Source organism: Alosa alosa, chromosome 23, assembly GCF_017589495.1.
Source record: "Alosa alosa isolate M-15738 ecotype Scorff River chromosome 23, AALO_Geno_1.1, whole genome shotgun sequence".
NCBI lineage: Eukaryota > Metazoa > Chordata > Actinopteri > Clupeiformes > Clupeidae > Alosa > Alosa alosa.
In genome coordinates this window covers 14,303,049-14,316,559 of record NC_063211.1, presented here as the reverse complement: position 1 = coordinate 14,316,559, position 13,511 = coordinate 14,303,049, and the positions used below count along the sequence as shown (strand labels likewise).

The 13,511-nt window shown below is 42.9% G+C and overlaps 1 protein-coding gene across 1 annotated transcript; it reads left to right on the top strand.

The window, feature by feature from the left end:
• The first annotated feature begins 238 nt into the window (after nt 1-238).
• On the top strand, nt 239-11,006 carry LOC125288933 (angio-associated, migratory cell protein). Its single transcript, XM_048235649.1, has 11 exons — nt 239-636; nt 746-880; nt 1,129-1,248; nt 3,976-4,115; nt 4,364-4,508; nt 5,503-5,586; nt 5,856-5,971; nt 6,406-6,503; nt 6,641-6,731; nt 7,474-7,628; nt 10,497-11,006. Exons 1-11 carry the CDS (start codon nt 546-548, stop codon nt 10,570-10,572), a joined length of 1,251 nt encoding a protein of 416 aa, XP_048091606.1. The 5' UTR covers nt 239-545; the 3' UTR covers nt 10,573-11,006.
• The last annotated feature ends 2,505 nt before the right edge of the window (nt 11,007-13,511 follow it).

Here is a 13,511-nt window from a genome sequence, read left to right as displayed (position 1 = left end):
TGGGGTTACATGCCCACCAAGTTTCGTGTACCCCAGTCTTTCAGTTCCCGGGAATCATTGACGGAAATTTGGGCATGCGCGGCGGTCATAATAAGCGCGTCAGGTCGAGAAATATGCAGCCCAGTTACCGACAGCTGCCGACAGTTCACGAACACACGAACGAGAGGCCGATTTTAAAGGAAGTCCCGCCTTGACTGGGCGTGGAATCGTTGTCTTGGAATAGATGTCGTTGGTTTACCAATCTGTCAGTCAAGCAGATTCCGGCGTGAGGCTCGAAGGAACCATGAACCAACACGTGAAATTATTCACGATGACCAACATGATTTCGGATTAGTTGGGGCTCAGAAACCGTACAATTCTGCCAAGAACTTCATAAAGATCTGGATTTATTCTAGCAACAGACATTTCGGAGTTCCTCCCCAAGATCTTTCATCTTGACCTCGCTGCCAACTTGAAAAGCTAACTAGTTAGCTAATAGCATAGCCTAGCACAGCAATCTGCTTTGCAAATACGATACGTTAGTATCGTGGGTAGAGACAGAAAGTATGGATAATTCTTCTGAGGACATAGTACAACTGCATGGCGACGAAGAGATTGTCGAGGTTATTGATCTCAATGATGCAGAACAATCTCCAGGTGAGTAACGTTGCTGTTAAACTGGTGATATCAACAAGGCATGGGCAACCCTCAAGAAACAGCATCTTCGGGGATTAACTATGTATTTTTTTTATCGTTATGTCTGAAGATGACCTGGCAGAAGAGTTGGAAGACGTAGACTTCGAAGATGCTGGGGCAGCAGCTGACGATGAGGCCTGGGAGACAGAGGACGAGATGGAAGCAGAACAAGATGACAGTGAACTCACCTTCTCCAGTCACACTGGTGCGTATGATGGTAGTCCTCTATTGCTGTGGTGCTGTGCTTTCTGAAGCTGTTTTGGTAATGGATTAAGTCGTCTTTGATTAAGAACCCGTTGTAAACTTTAGTCATGTTTTCAGTGTTACCTCTACTTTTGTCAATATAGATATCTCCTTTACCTCGATAATATATGTCTTTAGCAAACTTCATTGTAAGGGTTTTTAGTGTATAGGCCGCATCATAACTGTATCATAATCTGCGTTCTTTGGCAGGCTCCGTCTTCTGTGTCAGTCTGGACCCTCAAACAAACAGTTTAGCAGTTTCAGGGGGAGAGGATGACAAGGCCTATGTGTGGACCGTGAGTGATGGAGAGGTGCTCCTTGAGTGCACAGGTATGTGTGTGTTATTTGTGTGTGTATGTTATGTACATTAACAGGTGATGTTGCACTGTGTCGCTGTCTGAGTTTCGCTCATCAAGCTGATGATCTGTAGGCTGGCTTTCCTGGGTCTGCCTTGAGAAACCGCTCAGGGCTGCGTTTCCCAAAAGCATAGTTGCTAACCTGTTGTCTAGTTGCTAACCTGTTAGCAACTTTGTTGGTTGGCAATGGGAAATTGCATTGCAACCAACGAAGTTGGTAACTTAGTTGGTAACTCTATTAGCAACTATTGTTTTGGGAAACACACCCCAGGACAGCTGACATGTTTCCCGAGCTCTACTGATGGCCTAGCCTGTTCAAAAGCACCATGTCAAAGTCAAAGTCAAAGTCAGCTTTATTGTCAATTTCTTCACATGTTCCAGACATACAAAGAGATCGAAATTACGTTTCTCACTATCCCACGGTGAAGACAAGACATATTTTGCCAATTTAGGTCCACAGACAAACATAATTCAAGTAAACAAAAAAGTAAGTAAATAAGTAAATAAGAGGGCACATATAAAAATGAAAAAATAAGAGCAGCAAAATTTGGTTGAAATTGTGCATAGACAGTCAATAAAATACTAGTGCAAAGTCAGGCCAATAAAAGGCTTGGGTAGTTCTGTTTGACCTAAGTAAGAAAGAAAGTGGCATAGTGGTGCAAGTTATGTAAGAGCAGCAGAAGTGTTGTGTTTTCAGGACAACAACACCAAGTTGTAAAGTGTACATGTGTACAAGTGTACAAGTGTGCAAGTGTGCAAGTGGAGTAGTGCAGACGGCCATTTTGGGTCCAATGTCCAGGATGTTATGTAGCTGAGGGTGGAGGGGGGAGAGGAGGGAGAGAGTTCAGCATCCTTACAGCTTGGTGTATGAAGCTGTTGGTGAGCCTGGTAGTCTTGGAGCCGCGCAGGCTTCTTTACCTCTTCCCAGAGGGCAGTAGATCAAACAGATTGTGAGCGGGGTGACTTGCATCACTCGCAATTTTGGTCGCCTTTAAGGGTGAGGTGGGTGGTGTAAATGTCCTTCAGGGAGGGAGTGAAGCACCAATAATCCTTCCAGCTGTGTTCACTATGCGCTGCAGGGCTTTCCTGTTGTATTCAGTGCAGCTTCCGCCCCACACAGCGATACAGCTGGAGAGGATGCTCTCAATGGTGCCTCGGTAGAATGTGGTCATGATGGCTGGTGGAGCACTGCAGTTTCCGCAGGAAGTACAGGCGGCGCTGAGCTCTCTTCGCCAGTGATGCAGTGTTGGTGGTCCAGGAGAGGTCTTCACTGATGTGCACCCTCAGGAATTTGGTGCTGCTCGCTCTCTCCACCACAGCACCGTCGATGGTCAGTGGCAGGTGTTGGGTGTGACCTCTCCGGAAGTCAACAACAATCTCTTTGGTCTTGCTGACGTTCAGCAGGAGGTTGTTGTCCCTGCACCACGTGGTCAGATGGTCGACCTCCAACCTGTATTGAGTCTCGTCGCCCTTAGTGATGAGACCCACCAGAGTTGTGTCGTCAGCAAATTTCACTATGTGATTGTTGCTGTAGGTTGCAGTGCAGTCATCGTCAGCAGGGTGAAGAGCAGCGGACTGAGCACGCAGAGCCTTGGGGGCCCCTGTGCTCAGTGTGATGCTGCTTGAGGTATTGTTGCCAACACATACTACTTGGGGCCTCTGACAGAGGAAGTCCAGTAGCCAGTTGCAGAGGTAGGTACTGAGTCCCAGTTTGTCTAGTTTGCAGATGAGTTGTTGTGGTATTATGGTGTTGAATGCAGAACTGAAGTCTATAAACAGCAATCTCACATATGAGTCTCTTTTTTCCAGGTGGGTGAGGGCTGGGTGGAGGGCAGAGCAGATTGCATCCTCTGTAGACCAACAGGCTCGGTATGCAAACTGGAAGGGGTCCAGGGTGGGGGGGGGAGAATGGCTTTGATATGTGACATGACAAGCCGCCGAAGCACTTCATGATGATGGGTGTCAGTGCCACAGGGCGGTAGTCATTGAAGCAGGATGGAGCAGTTTTCTTCGCACAGGTATGATGGTGGCAGCTTTGAAACATGATGGGACGATGGCTTGCTTCAGGGAAGTGTTAAAGATGTCTGTGAAGACATCCTTAAGCTCCCCTCGCGCAGTCCTTCAGCCACCGCGACCTGGGATGTTGTCTGGACCTGTTGCCTTCACGGGTGTTGATAGCAGCAAGTGTCCTCTTCACGCTGTTGGCAGAGAGACACAGGGGCTGCTCATGTAGAGGGGGATGTGTCTTCTTTGGGCAGGTGCTGTTTTGTGCTTCAAAGCGAGCAAAGAAGCGGTTCAGGTTGTTGAGCAGAGGGATGTTGCTCTCACAGCTCTGTGGCGCGGGCTTGTAGTCCGTAAGCCATAGGCTTTGTGCGTTCCTGCTGTCTTTGAAGTGGGTGGTTATCTTGTGAGTGTGGTTGTTGTGGTGTTCTTGAGGCCAAGGGAATCATCACTGTCCAATGCCCATGGACTTAATATTAATTGTTTATGTTGTCTTTGTCTATGTCTGTGTGAAGCGCTTTTGATTTGCCATTGTGCTTGAAAATTTGCTATGTAAATACTTAAGCTTACATATTTTATATCTGGACTGTCTGTTCACTGCGGTGATGCCACGTAATGCTCACTCAAACTCTGACACACTGATCGTGTTGTTCACAACTTTTAAGTTTGCTTTCTTTCTTTGTTTTCTTGTTGATATTAGGACACAAAGACTCTGTGACATGTGCCACCTTCAGCTATGACTCCAAGCTTGTTGCATCAGGAGACATGAGTGGCCTCATCAAGGTGTGGAAAGTGGAGACTAAAAAAGAGATCTGGTCCTTTGAAGTTGGAGACTTGGAGGTAGGTGACGCCGCCATTTATCAATTGCAGCTGGCATCTTTAACTGGGTTTTGTAAAGTGTGTGTATGTGTGTGTAGATAGATGTTTAATCGATACTTTAGGAAATTCATAGATGTTTAATCGATACTTTAGGAAATTCATCTTGCACTGTACAGCTCGTCAGATAGACTGACAACAGACAACTAGAGGGAGAAGTTATGGTTGGAAGTAGCTAATGTTTTCTTGATGTCTCTCTGGTTTTGTCCCAGTGGCTGGAGTGGCACCCATGTGCCCCTGTCCTGTTGGCAGGCACTGCGGATGGAAATGTGTGGATGTGGAAGATCCCAGGAGGCGACTGCAAGACCTTTCAGGGCCCCAGCTGTCAAGCAACAACTGGCAAGATCATGCGAGATGGTGTGTGTTGGAAGTTTAGTCCCAACGTCCTTTATTTGTTGTCATTGTTAATGTTTTTATGTGAATATTTTATAAGGGTATTATTATTAACAAGACCCTTGGAAATCAGCTGCCTGTGTACTGTATCGTAAAAGCACCAATTTCCGCCCATTTTGTTTGAAAATTTTGGGAGCACTTGTGCGCCCAAGTTAAAACATTTAGGAGCACAGACAAAAATTTGAGCGCAGTCAGTTCTGTACTTAACTTACATATAATCTAACATTACACTGCAGCTGACAGTTAAACATGCCAGTGCACCAATTGTGAAGATTAAGAATGACTGACAACATTTACAGGAAACAAGATTTTAAAGAATATCAGTGCCTACTTTATTTCCAGTCCGTTCTATTTTTCTACATTTTGTTAATGTAAAATAATATAATGCATTGCCATATTTGCAATTAGCCTGTATATCAAGTATTCTTGAGCTCCAAGCGGATTTGAACATGCAGCCTTACAACACTGTTTACAGCTCTTCCAGTCACTGCACAATGTAATTTTTGGTACATAACTAATTTAGATACACTTATGGGGTGGGTGCTTGCGTTTCTTTAGGAATCTGTCGTCTTAATTTGTATAGAAAGTTATATTAAGTGACACATACACGTAAATGGGCTGAAATAGGGCACGGGTGGAAATGGGTGACTTTCCGATATGGCTGTTAGGACCAGGAGTGACTCTCTATGGACATGATAGGCTGTGATATGTGCCTCTCTGGTAGGTCATGTAGATGTGACTGTGGTCCAGTGTCTTTCTTAAAGTGTATTGCTGTTTTGCATATAGGGTTAAAGTTAAAAGTTGTGTATACAGACAGAGAAGGGGAAACATATTTCAAGAGATAAATCTGTACACCTGGTAATATGGGGTCTCTCACAACATAGTACACAGTCCAATGTATGAGCTCCTGGTTTCTGCCCAGCATCACAGACCTTCTTCTTTGTTTGTTTTTCCTCAGGAAAGAGAGCCGTGGTTGGTTATGAAGACGGCTCAGTGAGGATCTGGGACCTTAAACAGGGCAATGCCGTACATGTCATTAAAGGCAAGTCTTTCCTCTCCTCTGTGTCACTGACGAGTTAGAATTCCGTAGCTAAAATTTAAACTGGAGTTTAGTTTAGGAACTAACTTCATTCAATTCCATTTTAGTCCAGCATTAAGTGTGAAATTGCATAGGAATGTAAAGTAAATTGAAAGTAAAAACTGTATGTAAGTGTTTTAAGATATCATTAAATTAATTAAACCATCTTAACCAACTATTTTAAAACCATCCCAACAAATGTTGTGTGCGTCATTCTTTTCTTTTTTTTACAGGTAGTGATGCCCACCAGGGGGCGCTAACGTGCCTTGACACCAACAAGGACGGCTCGCTGGTCCTGACGGGCTCCGTGGATGGCCTGGCCAAGCTCATCAACACGAACACAGGCAAGGTAGGTCACCAGCTGCTCACACAGAGTTACCTGTGCCGGAAATATGAACTCAATCTGAACAATGTCATACATCAACGCTATTGCATGTGGCATGACTATCTGAGAAAATGAGTACGCAAGTCTGTGCTATGGTATGGTATGCAATAGTGCATCTTGATAGACTAACTCAGAATACAAGGAGATAGATAGAGAGATAAACAGAGAGGCTCAGTCCTTGGATGAATAGATAGAAACTGAGATAAGAAGCAGAGGCATAATATTATGAGTAATTGTACTTTGTTATGTTATGGGCTATTAACTGATCTCACAGACTTAACTACAATCAAGAGGGAAGTTACCCCTTGGGGGAGGTAGACTTTAACATCAATGCTACGGGACTTTTTCTCAATGAATACAGAGGCTTTGCTGACTAAGTCGTGTGAAACATTTGTTAGGTTGTTTGTGCCTTCTCCATCGAGAGCGGCAAAGCGAAGGACTCTATGACGGACGAAGAGGACTCCAACTCTGTCGAGTCAGTGGGCTTCTGCAAAGTGTGAGTGAAACCACCTACTGCTGCGTTCACAATGCCAGGAATCCTGTGCTGTTCAGAAGATTTTTTTTGCATTGCAGTAATGGTGTGTTATGTTCCTGCAGTAATTACATGTTATGTTTGTTTTTTTTTCCTTTCAGTTTGCCGTTGGTTGCAGTTGCATACCTGGACGGTACCTTAGCTATTTATGACCTGTCCACCCAGGCTCTGAGACATAGGTGTCAGCATGAGGTCAGTGGCTGCATGGACCTTTCTGGGAGTAATCAATACTTCATGTTGCTAAAGTAAAGACCCCAGGGTTGTTCTACATCCTGAAAGAGGGCTTCCAGAGATGGAGGAGAGACTTGTTTGTGACTTGTTTTTCGTCCCTAAATAGACCCATAGTTTCGTTTTGTGGGGAGAGCACATTATGTGTCTGTTATGTAATGCAGCGTGTCATGAAAGTCTTACCCTCATCATGATTAAATCTGCCATTTGGCTGTAACCAAAACTGAAGAAAATAAGATAGTATTCGGTGGCAACGAGGCATGTCGGATTCAGATATTTCTATAAAATGCTGCCTTCTAAAATACTTTCATTTGGCTGCATTCTAAAGGCAGCGCAAATGTATCCTTCGTGCTGCCAAAAATTCTTTAGAACATTTCTGCTTCAACTCCTACTGATTAAAGTCAGCTGTCAAGATTCATGATTCAAAAAGCTTTATTGTCCAACATGTTGCCATGTTATAACATTTTCTTTGATTGAAGGCAATGTCTGTTCTGTCTTTATGTGTGTGTGTGTGATGTTTGTTTAAGATGTATATTGTGTGTGTGTGTGTGTTTATTGCCTTGGGTATGAAGGATTTTGTGTATAGTGACTTTTTGGCCAGAGGCACTCTGGCCTGATGGTAGCAGCTCAAAACATCGGTGTAGTTAAGTATTTTATGAGTAAAGTCAGTTGTGATTATGTAATTGTGTGTGTGTGTGATCCACAGGCAGGTATAGTCCATCTGCAGTGGGAAGAATCCTCATCATTGGTGGCCACCTGCAGCCTGGACGGTGTCGTCCGGCTTTGGGACGCCCGATCCGGATCCATGGTATCAGAGTACCGTGGACATGGTGCCGAGATCCTGGACTTCACACTAAACAGGTGGGTCATGAAACGACACAGATCCGACTCGGCATAGTCTCACGTGCACTTGTAACATTGTGGTCCATACTGTATCCGCCTGTAGGTTTTGAGACTTTTTTGTTTGTGTGGTTTGCTATGACATGTGAGGTCAGCATTTTAACATACTCTTCATCATCATTATCATTATCATCATCATTGCTTGTAGTGTTTCTTGTTTGTATGGTGTTTGCTTCAGTTCCATGGCAACTAGAAGGCTATATTGAAATATGAGTTGTTAAGGCCATCCGGTGCCGGAGGACTTTTTAAAAAAACCTCTTCAGTGAGGATGGAATGGTAAGCCTGACTGATATAATTGTGTGCAAGACTGCAGTTTCGTTGCAGTTCCAGAAGATCTCAAGCTGACTTTAAGAATCCATTGTGTCACTGCAGTTTCGTTGTCCCATAAGAGTTCTCAAGTTGACATTGAGAACTCTTATGGGACAGGCAGTTGAACAGGCAGTTGTTCTCACCTGAGAGTGGGCCAATGTAAAATGTCAGCATGTTTGAGAGGTCTCTTATCTGCAGTGTTTCCCATACACTGACTTATTTGTGGCAGCCCACCACAATATCAACATTGACCACCACACAATGATTTTCCTGGTTGTACTAAATTGTGCTTAAATCTGGTTAGAATCATAACCGCGCTGCACTAATTTGTTAAAAACTGTTGCATTCGAGTTAATTCTGCAAACCTACCACCACAAATAGAATTCAATTCTGTGGGAAACATTGATCTGCCATGTCATATTCTCATCCATTGCCATGCAGAGGAGTCGTTTGAGTCTGGTTCCTTCTGACCCTGTCGAAGCAATACCCTGTACCCCAAACCTGCTCCCAATGTGCAGGTTGGCATGTCTTTCATGGCAGCCCCCTCTGTCAGTGCAAGAATGTGTGAATGAATGTTTAGAGTAGAAAAGCACAATATAAAAGCAGTTCATTTATCTAAAAAACAGTATGTAAAATCCACTATATGAAAGCAGTTCATTCCGTGATGCTGTCTGAGTGTAGCCTGGAAAATCTAGACCCTGATAATCTAGAAAGATTAAGGGTCTGGCCACGAACAATGTAATGGCCCAACTCGAGGGGCGGCACCAAGCATGCATTTGAAAATCTCAGTGCACGCAATTGGATAACACTAGACCAATGTTTACTCTGAATGATTCCGGACTTCGACGCAATTAGATAACACTACGATCAATGTTTCCAACGCTGCAGCGCTGTCGTCATCAGTTTAGCTCGCCTCTGGCCTGCCTATATCAGATACGATTTGATTGGTTCCACGGGATGCAAGGGGAAAAAGTAACGTGCATCATTGCTCATTGCCAGAGTGTCTCGCAGAGACAATTCCATTGTGCTCTTGCGAGAACTCTAGATTTCCTGGGTAGTCTGAGCGGGCTCTCTGATAGAACTATTTCAGTGTGGATGTCGGGCAGAAATTGCGCTGAACAAGGTTGTCAAATTTATGTGTCTGGACCCGGTTCTGTCGTCTGACAACAGGTCTCATGATTCCCCAAAGAATTATTGGAATAACTGTGAACACCTCTTACCTGAATTTCACAACGCCATTCCTGTCATGCCTGGTGTGATGATTGTCAAGGCAGAAAAGCTCAGAACTTTTCTATGGGGGGAAAGAGAGCAAAACAGTGCGTTTGTATGTGTTTAAAAACAGGTTCCCTAATGCTGGACCTGGACAGGATATCTGGATGGGTGGGTTGAAATGACCCTCTTTCAGGCTCTCACTCAACTGCTTGTTAAATACCATCTGTCTTCCCCATAATGTTATGGTCTAGCTTCAAAGACAAATGGCATGCTAAATGTTCAGACATGGTCTACCTCTTCATATAATGACATCCATCAAGATTTCACTGTCACATGTGATGAATTGATTGGGGCCTTAAATCGTATACAAGCTTTGGATTCTGAAAACATGTACCTTAACATAGTATCTTGCTTTTCTAGGGCTGTTAATGAAATTGTATGGTTAATCATGATAAATCACAGAACCCCAATGAAAAATGTTAAGTGCCACAAGGTTATTTTACACTTCAGCAAACTTCTATAACACTACTGCTAATTCATTGTTTTGGGATTTTGGACAAACCTAAGGTTGAAATAGTCTACTCAAATTAAAATTGAAAATATCTTTTCAATGAAGGCTGACATCTCTATCATGGTCAATAAACATTACCGAATATGATGCATGAATAGTGCATAGACAGAACACATGTGATTTCACATTATTTTCTTTTTTAAATAATAGACATTTGACAGCTTGTTTTACCACAAAGTCAATGTGTTAACTCACTTTAGTGTCTAATAATACTAGTACCATTTCAATAAAGATTGAGTCTCGACTTGAGATGACTGCAGTGCTTTCTTTTCGGATATGATAGCCCAGTTGGCTACTGGGTAGAACATGCGTAAATGGCACAATTATTTTTAAAACTGTGATAACTTTGACAGCCCTATACTTTTCCATGGCCTACAGTTGCAGATAGAGTAGATTTTCCCCAAGAAATTATTTCTGAAAGCAGGGTTGAAAATTTAAAATAAAAAAACACTTTTACAGTGTTCCTGTCTTGCTTTTATCAGCATCTGTATGAATCGTTTGAAGCCAAAAAAATATATAAAAAACAACAACTGCGAGGACTGAACCCAGATGATCATTTACTTAATATTTGTGTTTTCCCTCAGATAGGCATCAAGAGAGATGAGAATTTTGACAATGAAAAGGGCTTGTCGCACCTCTTAAAAGCAGTCCTTCTGTGTAATTAATGTAATGCCAGAGTTCAGTGAGTCACTGCTGCCCTTGTTTTTTTTATTTTTTTTTTATTTTACTTCTGACAGAGACGCCTCCATAGCAGTGACGGCAGCCGGGGACCACAAAGCCAAAGTGTTCTGCCTCCAAAGACCGGACCGGTAGGACTTGACACCCACGGACAGACGCCCCCCCTCTCTCCTCCCTCTCCTCCAGGACATTTCTCTTGCATCACGCCACAGTTTCACGGCCCCTTGGTGGCCTGGAGGATGGTGTTTGCTCTACACACAAAGAGATATCTGAACACACCCAAGTCCACACCTGAAGAGACATTACTAGGTTATTGGCCTGTCATGTGCTAGCTAGATCATTGCTAGATCATTGCCAGATCTTGTGAAGTAAAACTAAGACGTGTTTCAGATAGTAGGTTGTTATCGATATGGATCAGATTGTTAAATTGACATGTTTGGAAATATTTTCAAGTTTTCAATTATTTCATGGCTGACAAAATAAAACAATATGGTACCTGTTTTAATTACTGCACTCATTTACAGGAGCATGATTTTTTATTTTTATTTTTTTCATATTTAATTTAATATCATGTCACCCAGCATGTTTAACTTGGTTAATCTTTAAAGTTGTGTGAACATTTGAAATCAGAAACCCATTTTTAATTATGTCAGTTGTATCCTCATGGGTCATTAAAAAAAAGTATGAGATTCTGTGGTGAGTCATACAAGGAAAAAAACATCTATTAATTTCAGTGTGAAAGTTGTGGGTCAGGAATGAACTTGGAAAAGGTTTCTGTGTGTGTAACCTCCAAGTGCTCTCTCTTAATTTACACACGCACACACACAAATAGCTATTTGAAAAAATTCCAGCTTTGGAAAAGTATAATTCCGACATAGGCTTGAAGCACCTGTTTAAACAGCTACTACGTGAGGTGTTGGGAGAAGAGTGAATTGATAATTGTTGCGTAACCGGTTAAGGGCCTTTGTCACGCTGGCTCGCTCCGTTCTGAGATTCGAGTGTTTGCAGCTGTTCCCAGAGGTGTTTCCACTCACTCTGAATGCTGGAGCAGTGATTTGCAGCCATAAATATCTGACCATTTTGGGAGAAATGGGACCCAGATCAGTTGGCCACTGAGGTTGCATTCCACAAGTGTTTGTCCCTGTTAGTAGTCAAGTATGAAGAATTCTTGCACATTTGTAAACATATGCATACTGTATAAATGGGTGTTAAAACATGACTTTCTGAGGTGAAGGAGACTTTTAAATGCTTTCTTCGTGTTCAACAAATTTAATTAAGCATTGAGTCTGTTTCTCTTTATTTGGCCTGGGCCACAGGTTTGTATGAGGATGCGTCATATTGGGTCCTGTAGGGCACTGGTTCTCAAAGTGGGGTCCGCAGCACATTGTCAGGGGTCCCTGACAAAGTTTGCTACAAAATATGAAATTATTAATTAATCGGCAACAAAATGAAAGTTATGTGAAGTAAACACTATGTTCAACACAATAGGCCTACATTTGACAAAGAAACAACAATCCTTTAAAAAAATCATACATACTGTCAAAGTTTGCTAACATGACTATTGTGGTATTAGCACTATACAGCTACATAATTAAAGAAACACCAAAGAACTTTCCCTCTGTCCCACGCACGCTATTTGTTTATCCAGCACCGGCTTTGCAAATAACGATGTCCACAGACAAGGTAGAATATTTTGCATGACTTATAAAAGTATGATGTATTGCGACATCAGATGCAAGTCAAATTTGTAGTTTCTTATGTCTCATTCCATCGAACTACAGATCCGCTACCGATCTGGCAAACTTACATAGTGCGGTTATAGCCGATAGAGGGCTGCGAAGCGAATGCAGAAGTGCCGTTCACCCTGTTACGAGTTGATGAACCACTGAAACGATTTTGGAAACATTATTTTAAGGTATAAAAAACTCTTTGGTGTTGCTTTAACTTGGAGAATTTTCCACTCCGTGAGGGGTCCCCGGCCCACAAAAGTTTGAGAACCCCTGTTGTAGGGGAATGTGTTGGGTCTGTATGGGGATGTGTCATATAGGGTCCTGTAGGGGAATGTTTTGGCTCTTTGTCAAACTAGCTTGACCAGAAGTGTCCAGCAAGTCCACACTCCTCTGCCTGTAGGCAAAAGTCTGCTACACAGGACATAAAATGCACAGGGCCCACTGTTTATAGCAAGCCTCTGAAGTTGACTGCTTCTCCAAAGACCAAAAGCTAATATGAGAACCTTGTGATGTACAGTATGTGTTTCAAAAGGACCTGGCAAAATTGGCCAAGCTTGACATGTGTATGTTTCCATGTGCAACTGTGATATGATTTTCATAAAGTGTATAAGAGGGTTGGTATGATGTGACTGGCATGATAACATTAGTGGGTCTAATCTGAAAAAGCAAAAAAAAAAAGCAAAGAAATATTCCATATTTGTCTTTATTTACAAATACAATCACAGTGCAGCTTCACCATTACGGATTTAAAATGGGAGGGAAGTGAGAACAAGAAGTGAGAAACTTGAGATTTCAGTTTCAGGACCCTCAGCATCTCTCTCACCTCTATTGTATTCTCTAAATTGAAGTGACCTTACATGTACACTGGACCAACAGAAAACATTTAGGACATTTGTGGATGTGGTTATGTATAAGCCGTTCACTTGTGTTTGGACTGTTTCAGATTTAGATTCTGTTTGTGGTTCATGAGGGTGAAGTGGAAGTGGGTCATCTCTGTGGGATCTCTGCACGACGGCACACACACACACGCAAAACCCACATACAGTATGCACAGTCTCCATATGTCTGTGTGTGAGTGCGTGGTTCTGCTCCAGTTGACAACGGTGTCTGGTCTTGCGGACTCTTACTATCGTCCTCACCTCAGGTCCAGAGCGACATGCTTCCCCTTTAAGGTGCACAGAGCGAGGCTTCTCCCCCTGTGCTGTCTCGCAGATGCAGAGGAGGGAGACGCCGTGATGTTTGTCCATCCATACAGGATCTATTACTTCATCGCACAGCTGAATACAGTATAGAATAAGACAAAGGATAGTCACTACTTTGGGGACCACAGGAATAACTATTTTT

What these genes read in the sequence shown, in the direction of transcription:
- LOC125288933 (XM_048235649.1), top strand. Translation starts at nt 546, where the DNA reads ATGGATAATTCTTCTGAGGACATAGTACAACTGCATGGCGACGAAGAG. An exon ending in GGTGCTCCTTGAGTGCACAG is followed by an intron (nt 1,249 to 3,975) that starts GTATGTGTGTGT and finishes TGTTGATATTAG; the next exon opens with GACACAAAGACTCTGTGACA. An exon ending in CTGGACTTCACACTAAACAG is followed by an intron (nt 7,629 to 10,496) that starts GTGGGTCATGAA and finishes TACTTCTGACAG; the next exon opens with AGACGCCTCCATAGCAGTGA.